We start from the raw sequence: 14,880 nt of genomic DNA on the forward strand, positions 1-14,880 counted from the left end.
TCTTGTCAACGCGCACGATACTTGAAGCGCACAATAGCTCCGAAAACAATTATCATGCAAAAGACAAGTTGGAATAAAAACACATTGTTCAAAGTTATTGATGGTGGAGTAATATTCAAGTTTTTTCCTAAAGCGCAAAAAACAAAAGCGTAGAGTCTCACCAACCGGTTTTGGAGTGAACGGTGCTGTAATTTAGCACTGTCGCAGTAAGTTGTGGGTCATAACCAACGTTTTCCTCTTGGCCGAATCCAGACCACAGTCTTTGGGTAATCACGTCCCTGACAGCTCTTGCACCGTTTCCCGTCACGGAGAGTATGTAGCGGTAGTCCATAACTGCTGCAAAACTTTACTCAGAACTAGTTGGGATTGTTGCAAACGTCACGATCATCCACCGTTTGGAACAGAACCCCTATGCTGATATTCAAAGTTTCAGACAGTCTACACATTCCTAAACAGGAACTACATACGTCACACATGCGCACACTGACATACACGCACGCACAGTTTTTTGCAGTGTGGAGTGGAGACCGTGCAACTTTGCTACGCAGTGTTGCAGTAGTTGCAGAAAACTTTCACGTCAAGCAAATACTGCAATGCACATTTCTATCAAATATGGGTACAGTCAGTGCCGCTGTTGTTGTTGACACATTTTTGTTAAAGACTGGGTATTTGCCCGTGATATAAAAAAAATATTTTGCAAGAAAATATTCAAATTACAAGAATTGTTTTTGATGGTTTTTATGAGTCGTTTTAAAAGAATCGTAGGCTTGAGCACGCCCGCGACCTTCGTGAGGAAAAATCGGGTCAGAAAATGAATGGATGGATGGATGGATTTAAAAAATATTCAATTCTGCAAATTACTACTAAAGTTTGATCACTAGTGATGCAAATGTTATTCTTCCAGGAAGTGAACGAAAAGTGATTTTTTTTGTATAGCATTTTATTTACACAAACGTATTCATTCGTGTCATCAAAGATAAGAGATGGCTGTTAATAATTGAAAAAGTAAGATCTAGGGTTGAGTCAAGAACAAGTTCAATACTTAATGTGCCCCATCTGCTGGAGACAGTGAGGAGTGAAGACCTACAAGTTATTTTCATCATCAAATTGAAAAGATACAACTCACATCTACCTTGACCCTGATGCAATATAAGCCCACTGCAAATTTAACAGTACATTCTCAGTTGGATACATGTTTTTCAGACATTAATAGGCACATCATGTTGACAGTTGTTTCCTACCCAATATTATTTAGTATTAAATACCCTAAATTTAAAAATTCAACCAATACTTTTCACAGATCCAAAACCCAATGGCTATTGCATTGTGAGAAGACTACAACAAATTAACTACAGTGTAAGAAACAAAATCATGTCCACTGATAATGGGTTTAATCAATATGCAGGAAAATCTTCAATTCACTGGATTACATTCTGACTATTACCAAAACTTCCCGCTCATTGGAAAAAATCCCTTTAAGAATTACTTGAACTGTTTTCAGACATGAATGTCTTTAAAATAGCAAAGATTTGTAATAACACAATTCAACTCAAAATGTCGCATGGGTATTTGATCACAGAACAGTGTAAACATATTCTACGACTTTGTGTCTAAATCCAGGCACAATACCTACAGGCAGGGTGGCATCTATGAAAAATGTCTAACTCTTACGTGAGTCTGGTTTACATCGCAATATAATATCACTGATAACATCAGCAAAAAGCTCTTACTGTGGTGACAGACCATCTAACCGTGACAAATCAATGTCAGAAGGTCCATGGGACACATACAACATACACATTCCACATATGTCAATAGATCAATGCAGCTAAAAGCCTTGAGCGCCAATATCCAAGCATCATCTCTTTGAAGAGAGTGCTGCACATGAATCATTTAACCACACACACAGCGCAGCACTATTTATATCATACTTTTTGGGGGGCATCTTTAACTTACCGTGGACATTACTACACCCATTTACCTCGTTTCATAAAAAAAAAAAAAAAAATGGAATAATAATCCTCCTCAAGCAACATACAAATTGTTACACAGTGATTTGTTATACATGGATGGGAAATACTGAGATTTGAAACATTTGGTGGAAAAACTATGGATGTGTTAAATTACATTCATTTGGAGTGACAAGATTTCCTCTCACCCTGTGTTTCTCTCTGACCTTACACTGGGACAGAGTAATCAGACTGGTGTCACACTGGCCCAGTGCCATCCCACAGAACTGCCTAATATATTGTGTTGCTGTACTGCTGCCCAGCGTGCTCATCAAATCATCTGTAACAGCTACAAAAGGGAGTCGGATCTCTCTTCTTTTCAGATATAGATTTTTTGTGGTGACAAAGACTGTGAAGCCAATTCAAAATGGTATCTGGAACTTTATCATCAACTGATGACCTGCTTTATTGAGTTATGACTCATTGATTTAAGGCAAATAAATATCAAGGAGTTGATAAAATCTCTGATAAAATGCACCAATGTTAAAAAAAATAGTTGTAATGTTATGGAAGTTTTGGTGTCGGAATTCCACGATAAACGCTGAACATTACAGTAAAATCAGTCGCTAATTACGTATGATCATTAACTATTTTCTTGTAGTATACTTTTTTTACTCCAAATAATGACTCATGCAGTATTACAATGTACAATTGTGGGATTTTTAAAGTGAAAGCACATCGAAAAATACTTTGAATCACTTCAAAGTGTTAAGATCTTGCTGTACAAATATCCATATTGAACTAAGTGTCACAGCTGCCAGCAATAGCCTCGAGGGGGTCTTGTTTGTGATGCTTTGTCATCAACTAGGAGTGCAGCACTGGGAAATAAATGTTAATCTCAGCAGTTCCCAAATTGAGAGCAAGGTAGGCTGCATCTTAATCCTGACAAAAAGAACATCTTTCTTACAGAACAAACATACAGTAGCTGCCACGGGAGACTTTACTTTCTACTGGTAGCAATAAAGAGCAGTGGTTATGTAAATTAAGAGGAACATTATAGTCTTTAAAAATCCTCTAAAAGGGAACTTTGTTGCATCTGCTGAGAAGAGATGTTTTGTCAGATGTGAGAGATCTCAAATGGCTGGAGTGCAACCTATAAGACCACAGAAAAGTGCTCCGTGTTTCACAAGCGTTCTGCTCTGTTATCCTGCGGCCTAAACAAGAGGCATTAACAAGATGATGACCAATGAAGACATTAAGGTGGCACTAGAAGCAGGCTAAGACATCCGGACATCTCGTCCATCAGCTCTCATAGACCCTTTTCAGGGATTTGAGGTTTCAACTCAAAAGCTGTCAGCGCTACAGCAGCTGTGCATGTTTTTCCACTTTAACAGCAGGACACAAATATTCATGAATGGAAAAAAAAAAAATCAAATGTCGTGTGCTCCTTGTGACAATGATTCACCACATCATCTGGGGAAATAATTATTCAACAGTGTGGTTATATAAGTGTAACTGGTGTCACTAAAGTGACAGCCGGAAATTTTTGTCAAGTCTCCTAATTTTGCATGATGTCTTCAAATGTCGCAAAAAAAAAAAAACATTTGACACCAACATTCTCTATCTAGTCTAAAAAAATATATTTGACACTGTAGATGCTAAATGGTCCATCAAATTCAGGGCAATGGATTAATGCAAATACATTTTCTTTTTTTTTCTCTTTTAAATATAAATAAATAAATACATAAATTAATAAATGATGTAATTGTGCTGCACTCTAAACGTGGGTGTACTGACACCATAACAAAGGGGTAGAAAGAGCGAATTGAGACTCAGGGATCCTTCTGAATAAGAAAAAGAAGTTCAACATTTCCAACAGCTAACCAATAAGGGTGGAAACCAGCCTCTTGCATCATGTCCTCATGTTAAGAAGCAGCAGAGAACAAGAAAGCGATGGCAGACGACTTGTGCCATCAGGTCTGACAACGACCTGCTTCTGCAACCATTCAATCCACTGCTGTTGCCCCGGTTTCCCTCTTAGGATTGGTCTGCAGAGCGGCCGGCGCTGATCGATGAGTGGTGGCGTCCAAGCAAGCTATCTTTCACTTCACCACCACTTCCACAGCCCCCGCTCATGGTCATTTATCCTCTGTGGTTGTCTGCGCTGTCTGAGGCAACCTCGACGAATGATGACCACTGTCTTTGGAGGAGGAACACATCGATAGGCAGACCACCCACCACCGCCTTTCTTCCTTCTGGTTTCTTTATGTGCACCTCTCACATGTCTCAATAGCATTTATGCTGTTTATCAATTAAGCTGAACATGCATAGAGAAGACATTCTATATAAAGTATAATGGAATATTCTAAGTCTGTTGGCCAGTGTATTGTATGTGAGATGTGGTGGAGGATACACATATTAGGCCCCGGCCATAGCTCCATACGTGCAGTTTATTGAAATAATAAAACAGCCTTACGCTAAAGGCTTGACAATAACTCTGACAAAAGAGTGGCCATCTGACCAAGGCAAAGACACAAAATAAATGCTCCATTATGTCAGCGCCCACTTTGTTATCTGGCTTGAACTCTTGGGACAGAGTTAATTGCCTTCTTTTGCACCCGGACATGGTCATATATTTCATTATTAGCCGAAAAAGCCTCCCATGAATCGCTAAGCTACAAGAAGAGCACAAAAGTACATTGACTGCGCAACATAAGCCTGCTCACCCTGCGGTCTCCCCCAAAGGCAATACAATCTGAGTGCACTGTGGAATCAGAGGAAATTATAGGCAAACAGACAGGTGGCAAGAGGTTCTGCACTCTCTTTGTCTGTTGTAAAACTGTCCTCACTCTGGACACTCCTCATCCATCACCTGATATCGTCCGCTCCACAAGTACACTAAATTGGATAATGAATCTAAATCCCCAGGAGACAGTCGTAAATGGATAATTTGTTGGTTGAATTATTAGCTTGGGACCTATTACATCATCTTAGGTGTTATAGGGCGATGCACTTAACAGGATGCATCCTTTCAAGATTGTGCAGGGTGGGCCTATGATCTGGAATCCCAAATTTTAAATGTAAACTTTCTATTTGAATTAAACAATTAATTAAAGAAAGGAGGGATTAATTAATCAATAAACACATGAATAAACAATAAACACTCGTCTTTAAAACAAAATTAAAACAAGGCTGATCAGTAGGAATGAGACAGCCAAATGTGAATGTTTGAAAAATTATTGTGGTACAATTTTTACGAGTTTTACGATTTTGAGTGCATAGTGCACATGACTGTCAAGATAGTACAGTAGAACCTCGGATCTCAATGCTAAATCTTTCCAGAAGGAGTGTTGAGAAGTGAAATCGTTGAGTTCCGAAGCATTTTCCCCATTAGAAATAACTGAAAGGCAATAATCTGTTCTCAGCCAGCAAGTTTTTACCCGAACGTTGCCTTTTTTATACCACAATTGCAAAGCAAAAATGCGCAGAGCTGAATATGCAATCTAAATTCAATAAGAAACACATCATTAAAACAGTCAATTTAAGATCTACATAACTTGGCATTAATTTTGTGCAGAATTTATTCACGTAGAGGTGGAGAGGGGGTGCAGAGGGTGAGGATCATTGTTTGAAAGGGGAATCCCTTTACATAAAAAAATCCCGTGGTTGCATTCTGTCAGTGTTTTCCTTTCTTTGTTTTTTCCACTGGGACCCGGCCGGTAACCCCTCGTAAGCCCCCTAGCAACACTAGCAGTTTTTATCGCCTCTCTATACCTCAAAAATGAATTTACGGTCAATCTCGGCACTTGAATTTTAATGCCAAGTTCATAATGCGATTGCCTTTTTCATACTTGTCTATGATCACCTTTTTCCTTTTTTTTTTAATCGACATCTTGCTAAATGTCATTGGATACTCTTGTTGCTTAATTAAACTCTTTATCGGAGGTAGACTGTTCATACTTCATCAAAAACTCAAAGGACATTTTAGTTTTCTTTAATTAGATGGCAAAATTACACAAGAATCCTTGCTGAAAAATACTGCTTTATTTAGCAGTCCCAACATAAGGAGAACATTATCATATCACCCATGTTCAGTACTTTCCAAGGGTCCGAGATTGTAAGAAGTTGTCAAAACATGCACGGACCAATTAAAAGTGGCATTATGAAGCCCACGGCCAACACACAGCCTGCCATCGCTATGTCGGCCTGATACACAAGTCCCCAAATACAAACTGTCAAGAACTTGAGGGCAGGAGTCATGACCTTACGTTCAGCATGCATCAGTGTTGTGAATTGTCTCTGTACCTCCCCCCCTTCTAACTTTCTAATGTGAAACGCAGAGGTTGTTTATTCATGCCTATTTATTCCCATACAGCCGTACATCTATCCAACTCGGTGCTTACCGATTCGACAAAGAGGGAATCATTCAAATCTGATGAATGTTTCTTTGGCCATTACGCTTCTTTGTCACAGTTTTCCTGAGCTTCGCCATCCAGTGAATGTCCAAAGCAATGACCCGTATGAGAAGACAGCGTACCGCTCTGGCCGGCTAAATCCAGTCCTCCGGCTACTCTTCCTCTTGGATAAACCAGTGCATAGCAAATGTGGCCCTGGAGCATGTGCAATAAGCAGCTTTGGACATTCTAATAAAGTGGGGCCTGGAATAGAATGAGGAACGAACCAAACAAGGCACAAGATGCTTGTGAATAGGTACTAAGTGAAGTCTGTTTGAACCACGACTCAAGCCCAGTTTAGTCCCTTGAACTGCTGAAGGTCCTTGTTTAACAGAGAAAAAGCTGCACAAAAATATGCATTTACTTAAAGGGCACAGTTCTCTTCATAATCTCTTTCTAAAGTCATGTCATCTGTTGTTCCTCCCAATTATCAGCAACAATCCAAATGTTGTCTGCACATAAATTAAACAGCAGATCAGCAAATGAGACGAGTATGTTTTGTCTCATCTGTTTGATGACATAAACGTTCGCCTTAAATGCTTGCAAAACCAGGATGAAGAACCCGAACAATCATGAGACTAAGGGAAACAAATATCAAAAGTTATATGAAGTGGCAGATCTTGTTTTCTTTCCACTGCAAAATGAATCAATACCAGGGCTGGACCTGGCGTTTGATTGCGGAAAACTGCTTACTCTTCATTTGAGGTATATGTAATCAATCCTAGGCAGAGGATAGCGAGAACCCTTTTTCAAACTATGTGGGGAAACGGTGAGATTACTAGCTGTGTGGCATTTATAAATTGAACCCATCAAGAAGAGGGTCACCAAGAGACCCCCGTGCACATAATTATACCAGCAGACCAATATATTGTGTACAAATCTTTGTTTTACTGTAGCGCCTCAGTAAATCCCATTGCAGGCTTATTTCCTTATATTTTTTGTTGTTATTTTTGCACAAAAGCAGAATGAACTTTGCTGCGCATCTTGGTGTCCTTGTCGTGGGTACTTTCAGGGATTTAGATCAACAGAAAATGAGATATATGACTTTTTTTTTTTTTCCCCTCAAGATAAAAATCTGCATTTAACCTTGGAACAGGTCAATGTCAAGCATTCTTACAAGCTGGCTCCCTTTTGGAAGCATGAAGGTTACTAGAGATGTTTAAAAGCCCAGAATTGATTTAAGGGCTACACGGATCATCTCCAAAGACATTTACAAATGACAAATGCCAGGCAAATATCTGAAGGACATGTGTGGGAGCAGAGGCATCATAGAGATGGTCGTGACATTGAAGAAGTCTGAGGATAAATGTTCCTTTTTATTTCTTGTCTGTCTTCCCATCTTAAATCATGACCTTGCCGCTGATACAACTCATGAATTTTCCTAATGAATGTAAATACCCATTTGAGCAGTCAGTTACAATAACAAGCCTTTTGAAAGTTCATACAAACTAATGTTTGTGATATGTAACCTGCATATGGTTTGTTATGTCCTTCTCTGAGGCAGAAACTTGAGCAGCAAAAATCCATCAGCGAACCTCTGAGGTGATGTAATACAGTGAACCATTTCTAAAGAGTCTGTTTATGCACATTGACTTTTTACTCCAAACTTTAGAAAACTACTTCAGTGAACTTAACCTTGGCTTAGAAAACAACATCAAAGGTACTGAGAGAATTATAACGGAAGTGAACATACACTAGAAAACAAAGGTGACATTTTCTGCCTGTAACCAAGTACTATGGGATAAAGCTGCTCTTCTGCGATGTGGGAATAACTTAAGCATACCATTAACCTTTACGAAAAAGGTTTTCAAGTAGACCTATCATGTTCCGGGGGAGTGTATGTATTGCTCACCAGGTCACAACAGTAGGTACATGCGAGTTCCAATATGTGAGGGTTGGAGGTTATACAATGCACTAGTTTGTTAGTTAGAAGGCATGCTCATTAACACTGTGTTTTTTGTCTCAATATTTTATATTTATGGCTAATGTATTGTTTTTCCATCTGTTTGATTTATATTTATGGCCTAGAAATGTTTGTACAAATAGATACTGTAATTATGACTTTACTATTGTATTTGCGTAGGTTTGCAATATACTATGGTACATCTGGACTTTAAATTCAAGTCATGTCGCAGCTGTAGAAATGGAACGCTCGCATGAATCGAGGATAACCTGTACTGGAATATTAAAATTAGTTTTTAGTTAGATTACCGACATAATTCTTTCTCTTACTCCTTCCCTAGCTGCTTGGAACAGTGAAAATGGAACATCTCTTTCAAACACATAAATGGGAGGGGAAAAAATGGGAAGAATGGCGAAATATAGAAGACAAAGAATAGCGTAGGCCTAAAAAGGTTGGAAGACGCCGAGGTAGGAGAGGATAAGAGAAAAAGCCTTTCATTGGATCACATTGCGAAGCTAAGCTGTCTTGTGGGGCAACGTGACCGGCCTTAGCACCAAGGCAAGAGAGCTCAGGCTTATCTCTGTGCACACAAGCAGTTCTGCTGGCAAAAAAGCACTGTGGCATGGCTGAGGCTGTTGCTGCTGCTAACAGAGAAGCACATATAGCGCTCACTCCACTCCTCCCTTGTGCTCATTCAGTCAATGAGGAGGAGCATGCTACGGGATGATGCCGATCGACTGCATACTGTAGGGAAAATTCAAACTCAAGCAGTGAGCGACCGGCCATGATGCCATCTATGACTGCATCCCACATGGTGGTTAGTAAAAGCAAGGGCATGTTAAATGAAATATTTCCTTTTGACTGGGCATAAAGTTGAGCTCAAATACCCACAGAGTGCCTGTCAACCAAAATAGGGAACTCTGAAAAATAAAGTAGAAATAAAACCAGTCACAGCAGCACTGCATTGAAACTGTGTTTCACACTCATACAAAAACACTGGATTAATGTTTGGATAATAAGTCCGAAAAAGAGAGTTTCAGCTTTAAATACTGTGTATCTTCTTATTTCTTTGTAACATTTGTTGTCTATCTTTGTTCTTGCCCAAGGACACTTCAATAGCAGACAGTCACAGTCACTTCTCGCCTTCATCTTTGCTTAACTCCCTTTGTCAAACTCTTTTGGGAGAACATGTGAGTAAAATAAAAAAGTAATGAGTAAATCAAGACAAATGAGAAAGTGTTGACACGCTGGAATAAGATTTAGTGACTGCTTAGCACGCAGTCAAATGCACACAATATTTAAAGCCTATTTATTTTGGTCAGACTCAATATCATATGGGCCTTAAGGCATTTGACCTTTGAACTTGCTGTTTCTTTCCAATGCATCAATGTGACGTGCAAATAACTGACACCTCTGGCTACTATCCTGATGTGTAAACACAAGTGAAGCACCACCTGAGACACAAACAAAAAAGAACATGGTGTCTCGCCTGCAGTGTTGGCTATAACCGTCAAACATCCCACTGATTAGTTTCTAATGTCACGTTGTGGTAGGAAACGATTTTATCACAACAACTAGTCCTGCCATGTGTTCCACACTCAACCCAAACAAGTATCGGAAGTCGAGGCAACAGAATAGCAAATTAACATCTACCCTGACAAAGCCATCGATGTATTGAAAAGCTATTGATTTAATTCCGACCTCTGAGTCCTCTTCATGAAATTGCATATCAAGCACACTTTGATGGGAGCCTTCAGTAAGTTAGTGTATTGCTCCCCCAGCACAGACACCTCCCCTCTTTGACCCTGCAGTGAAAATTCAATGAATAACTAACAGGGGAGTAATCAGTCTCACAACTGCCATAGCACCACCCCTCCTGACGAGTCAGGGTAAGCCGTGCTCGTGTCTTTTTTATTAGCTTTTGCTCTGTCAGGTGTTATAGAGAAACAATGCTGAGTATGCATAGACAACCACTCTTTGCTTGAATCAGTTTGGACTAATGCAATACACTGGCCTTTTAAAAGGTCATTATTCATGCAAATGTTTTTAATCAGTATTTATTAGGGACGGATGAATACCGATATCAGAAACCGGGCTTATTTCAATGGGCCGATACCAGCTACTGATACTTAATTATAATAGGGTTGTTGCCATGAAACGCTATCAACAAGAACAACCTTTGTCACATTCAATCTACTATGTGGTGTCACAAAAGAGAATAAAGATTATCTAAATTTTGAAATAGAAGCAGTGACATAAGGTATGTACATAAAAACACATGCACACTCACGCGATTTCTTTTTGCAATTACATTTTTGCCAACAAAAGCACATTTTTATTGTTGCTAGTATTTTGTAAGACTGTTCAGATATTTGAGGCATCAATAAAGCAAATGTTTTATTCAAAATATAATAAAATGTAATATTTTAAGACATGACTCACGGTAAACATTATACCATGTCCAATGTGTGCATTCATACAGCACATGTGGGTTTTTATGAATATTCAAATAAATGCATGCTGACATGCTGTTTGACAACAATTCAGACTAGAACAGTGAGTTTGGAATATAAAACAATGTTCATATAATGGGCAGCTAGAGGCATTATGCCAATTACATCTCTGGTAGTACGTAAAAATAGGCACAACTTCTACAATGACATATCGAAACTACTGTTGGTGTCCTTGTGTTGTATGTTTTTGCGTATAAGTTTGTTACACATTTTGTAAACGAGGATATTCATCATCTCAAATCATGATGTGATTAAATGAGTCTCCTTAAGATGACATTGGTGCGTCAGTGTTGACAGTGGACAATAGTTTCCAATGCATCCGACATGGAGGAATACATCCAATTGAGCAGTATACGGTGCACCCAGGAATGAGTGACAAAACGAGGCAGATAACAACAAACATGAGACTCGGTGAGATGGGGAGATGTTTATCTGCAGTTTGCTGTTTCAGTCGTTGAGGTCATTGAGTTCAAGGATGTATATAATAATGTGAATGTCAGCTGGGGCACTGGAACATATAGGCTGTGAGCCGCTAGGAATCAGGGGAAAACTTCAATATAACCTTCTGGGAGGTAAAGGAAGATTCCAGGAAATCTTAGCTTCTTGGAATAAAACGCTGCAGATCAAGTCTGTTTACTCATATGTTGTGGCAGAAGATCAGTCTTGACATGGCAGCAATCAATTAGAATAGTATGGTTTATATTTGAAAATCTGTATTGTAATTGCAGTGTATATGCTTGGAATGTATGTGATATTAATCTACCATAGGAATAATTTTGCAAAATAAGCCTGGAAGTAGAAGTTGTCTGGTTTGGGGTGGGGCTGCAAGAAAATGCCACAGGGCTCTACTTGTTATTTAAAATACAGACAGGGGTCAGCCAGTAATCAATTGTTCATAATATGCTACAGATACTATATTATAGTATATGCACAGATACTATATTTCTTTCGGCAGTGCACACAAGCCAGGCTTGAACTCAGTGAATTTTATCCAGGTCAACATTGGCCATAGCAAATGATTAACTGCCATGAGTCATGCTTTAGAAAAGCTTGTACAATTTGTGCCTATGCAGTTAAATGCCGTAGAGAGGAGGAAAAAAATGGCCACATTTCATTTAATGGCTGAATTACCGTACTATTACTACCCTAATCTTTTCTCTCTCTCTTTCCAAACTGCCTGCATATGCTATTGAGCAGATAATGGATGATCAGAGAAGGTAAAAATGTCAACAGTGTGCCCATTACCTCATCTTTATCCTGCAGTTTTCTTCCACTGATTATTGCCAACCGGACTGATAACTATGAAGGCAGATCAATCGGCTATTACAGCAGAGCCTTGCTGAGGCACCGGCATCGATTCATGATGATTCTGTATGTGGTGAGCTTATAGGAGTGAGACATCAGCAGAGTGACACATCTTCACCTGCTTGAGGTGCTCTCTCGCTCTTTTCACCGATGAAACCCTTGACCTGTGCGGTCCTTTGGAAATCCTAACCTTGAAATTATAAGAGGTGTATTTACATGACTCACTGTCTGAGCAAGGACATGCAACACAATCTAAATTTATGTCTTTGGATCTAGTCAATGGAAGCTGAGCTTTGGGGAAGGACAAAATATATTCACAGAACTTTTTAAACTTTAGGTAAGAGGAGGAAATTGAATATACAGTAAACAAAAAATATTTCAAACAAATCAGTATACTGATATTTGGACTGTTCATACAAATGTACTGTATGCATAAAGAACAACATGATGATATGGTCATTAGCCAGTCTGGCATGTTTTTTTGCATGCTTGAATTGGTTTTTCTCTGGCTTCCTCTTGAACTCCGACATGTACGTTGGAGAATCTAAATTGCCGATATAAAAGCAGTGCTTTGGTACCATAGTAGGGAACACTATATAGTATTCCCCTCACCATTTGTGGGAGATATATAAAAACCCCATATAAAAAAATAAATGCATTCTTATTTAAGTAATTTTACGTAAAAAGAATTGTCAAATAACCCGTCTCTCAGTTGAGATGTGTCTGCAAATAATGGATAGGTTCTATCGCAACATTATGCAAAAAAGATGAATTTGCAAGGAGTGAACAGTGGGGAAAAACTGTAAACATAGATTTATATGGAATTTCCCCCTACCATATAAATCTATGTTTACAGTTTTCCCCACTGTTCACTCCTTGCAAATGAATCTTTTTTGCATTTGTTTCCGCACGGATCAAATTCCAAATGACTTCCTAGTAAAGCTACAGGATTTTTTACGGGTAGAGAAGTTTGAACAAATCAGTGGGATCATTATACCACAGAAAGAAAACATATCCTACATGATATAATTAATTAAATTCTTTGCTACAGCAACTGTGACAGATTCAGAAATAATACTTTCATCATTATTATACAGCTGACAACATACCAAGATGACCAGGCTGCTTGGATGGTGACATACACTATGAGGCTAACAGCAGCCTCCTGGAAATTCTAATTTATTTTCCATATGGAGCCACGTTGTTATGATTACATGTGACGTGCAGAATAGGCATGTACAGACAGGCCATTATGACGACTGTCACAATGACATGGAGTGGTGTGTCAAATATTCTACATTCATAATCTGCCGATATAAAATAATAATTCTCAGAGTTAATTCATACCGTTAAAAAGGAATGAATCACTATTTATTATAGTGCATTTATTTTGCATTCGTGTAGATCTGCAATACAACACACTAATATGAAATAACGTGAAATAAATCTACAAAATTATTTTGTAAAGGCAGGTTTTCTTTTATTATTTTGCGAGGCAGATTTTTCTCTCAAATTGGCGGTCATATTGGATCGTAAAAGTCATCACAACGCTGTGGCCGCTTATTTGGAAGGTTTTGGCCGGTCACACTGGCAAAATCAGTCAATACAGAAGCTGTCAAAATAAAATGCCTACCAATGGTATAGCCTCTCTTCAGTTCGCCACACCGTGGGCTGCGGCGCTGGGAATTAGTGGTGTTATTTTCCTGCACCGCGAGGACGGTGGTTGTCTTGGCAACAGGTGATGCAGCTCTGTTGAGGGGCGAGGCTGGCACCAGAGTCGGGGAGAAGCCTTGACTGGAAATGTCCACTGATTGAGACTTCTTTTTCAGTCTGTAGTAAAAAGTAAATAAACAATGTCTTAATGGATATGTTGTTTCAATCACTTTAAGGTATTGCAAATAAAACCTTTGAGCAACCTACGATAGTCCACAGTGAAGCACTAAAAGCTCATTTGCATTTTAGGTTATTGATTTGATTGGTTTGTCATAGAAATTAGATCATGTATGCTATTTTCTTTCCCAGGGGCACATAAATCTATAGAAAGCATCAATAGGCTAATCGTGCACTTGCTGAGGTGAAATGTATCAGCCACGTTGCTTGTACAACACAGAGTCTAAGCGGGAACACAGCAGGACATCACAAAGACAACAGAGTCTACACACATTAAAATGCAACATGGCCAGAAAATGAGAGTCATAGTATTCTTTTGTTTAAAATAAGCAATACTCTGACTATCATTGTCACAATGGAATGAATTGTACTGAATTGACTTATAAAATGTTTGTCATGTGCATAGTAAAAACAATGAAATGAGATGAAAATAATGCATAAATGAATCATCTTGAACAGTTAAAAAAACAGGTACTTGTATTTCTTAGTCTCTTGCAAAATTGTGCACTGCTGCTTTAAATTCACGACAGTTCCCTGCTAAAGAGGCGCAATTATGGCTAGTTAATGTTACCCTTAAGTGCTGTATTGATAATTTGGCCCTGAAATTGTCTTTTTGCCATTTCAAAATGAAATGAACAGTCTTGATAAAGTATGCATACTTACATTAAAGTTTAGCATACAAGCCAACATTTGTGAGTGTAAAGTAAAGAAGAATAGTTATGGATACAATTACATTTGGGCTGTATAGACAATATCCAATGAGGGACAATAAAGCTTAGATATAATTGGAGGTGGAAATACATTTATTGCTGAGTTCTCACTGGCTAACATGGGTCAAGCCAAATCTGTCTAGGGCAACATTTCAC

The 14,880-nt window shown here is 38.7% G+C and overlaps 1 protein-coding gene across 3 annotated transcripts in view; it reads right to left on the reverse strand.

The window, feature by feature from the left end:
• The window catches only part of oxr1a (oxidation resistance 1a), a 92,485-nt gene that overhangs the window by 41,132 nt on the left and 36,473 nt on the right, over positions 1–14,880 (reverse strand). For 2 of the 3 annotated variants that reach the window (XM_085917797.1, XM_085917796.1), the window contains exon 3: positions 13,758–13,954. In XM_085917797.1, the coding sequence (XP_085773923.1) occupies positions 13,758–13,954 (197 nt within the window). Of the gene's footprint in view, positions 1–165; positions 503–13,757; positions 13,955–14,880 lie in introns of those variants that run through there. The other variant, XM_085917798.1, reaches the window with a different exon arrangement.

The sequence above is a fragment of the Syngnathus leptorhynchus genome, chromosome 8, assembly GCF_054491065.1.
Source record: "Syngnathus leptorhynchus isolate UIUO chromosome 8, UIUO_Slep, whole genome shotgun sequence".
Classification (NCBI taxonomy): Eukaryota; Metazoa; Chordata; class Actinopteri; order Syngnathiformes; family Syngnathidae; genus Syngnathus; species Syngnathus leptorhynchus.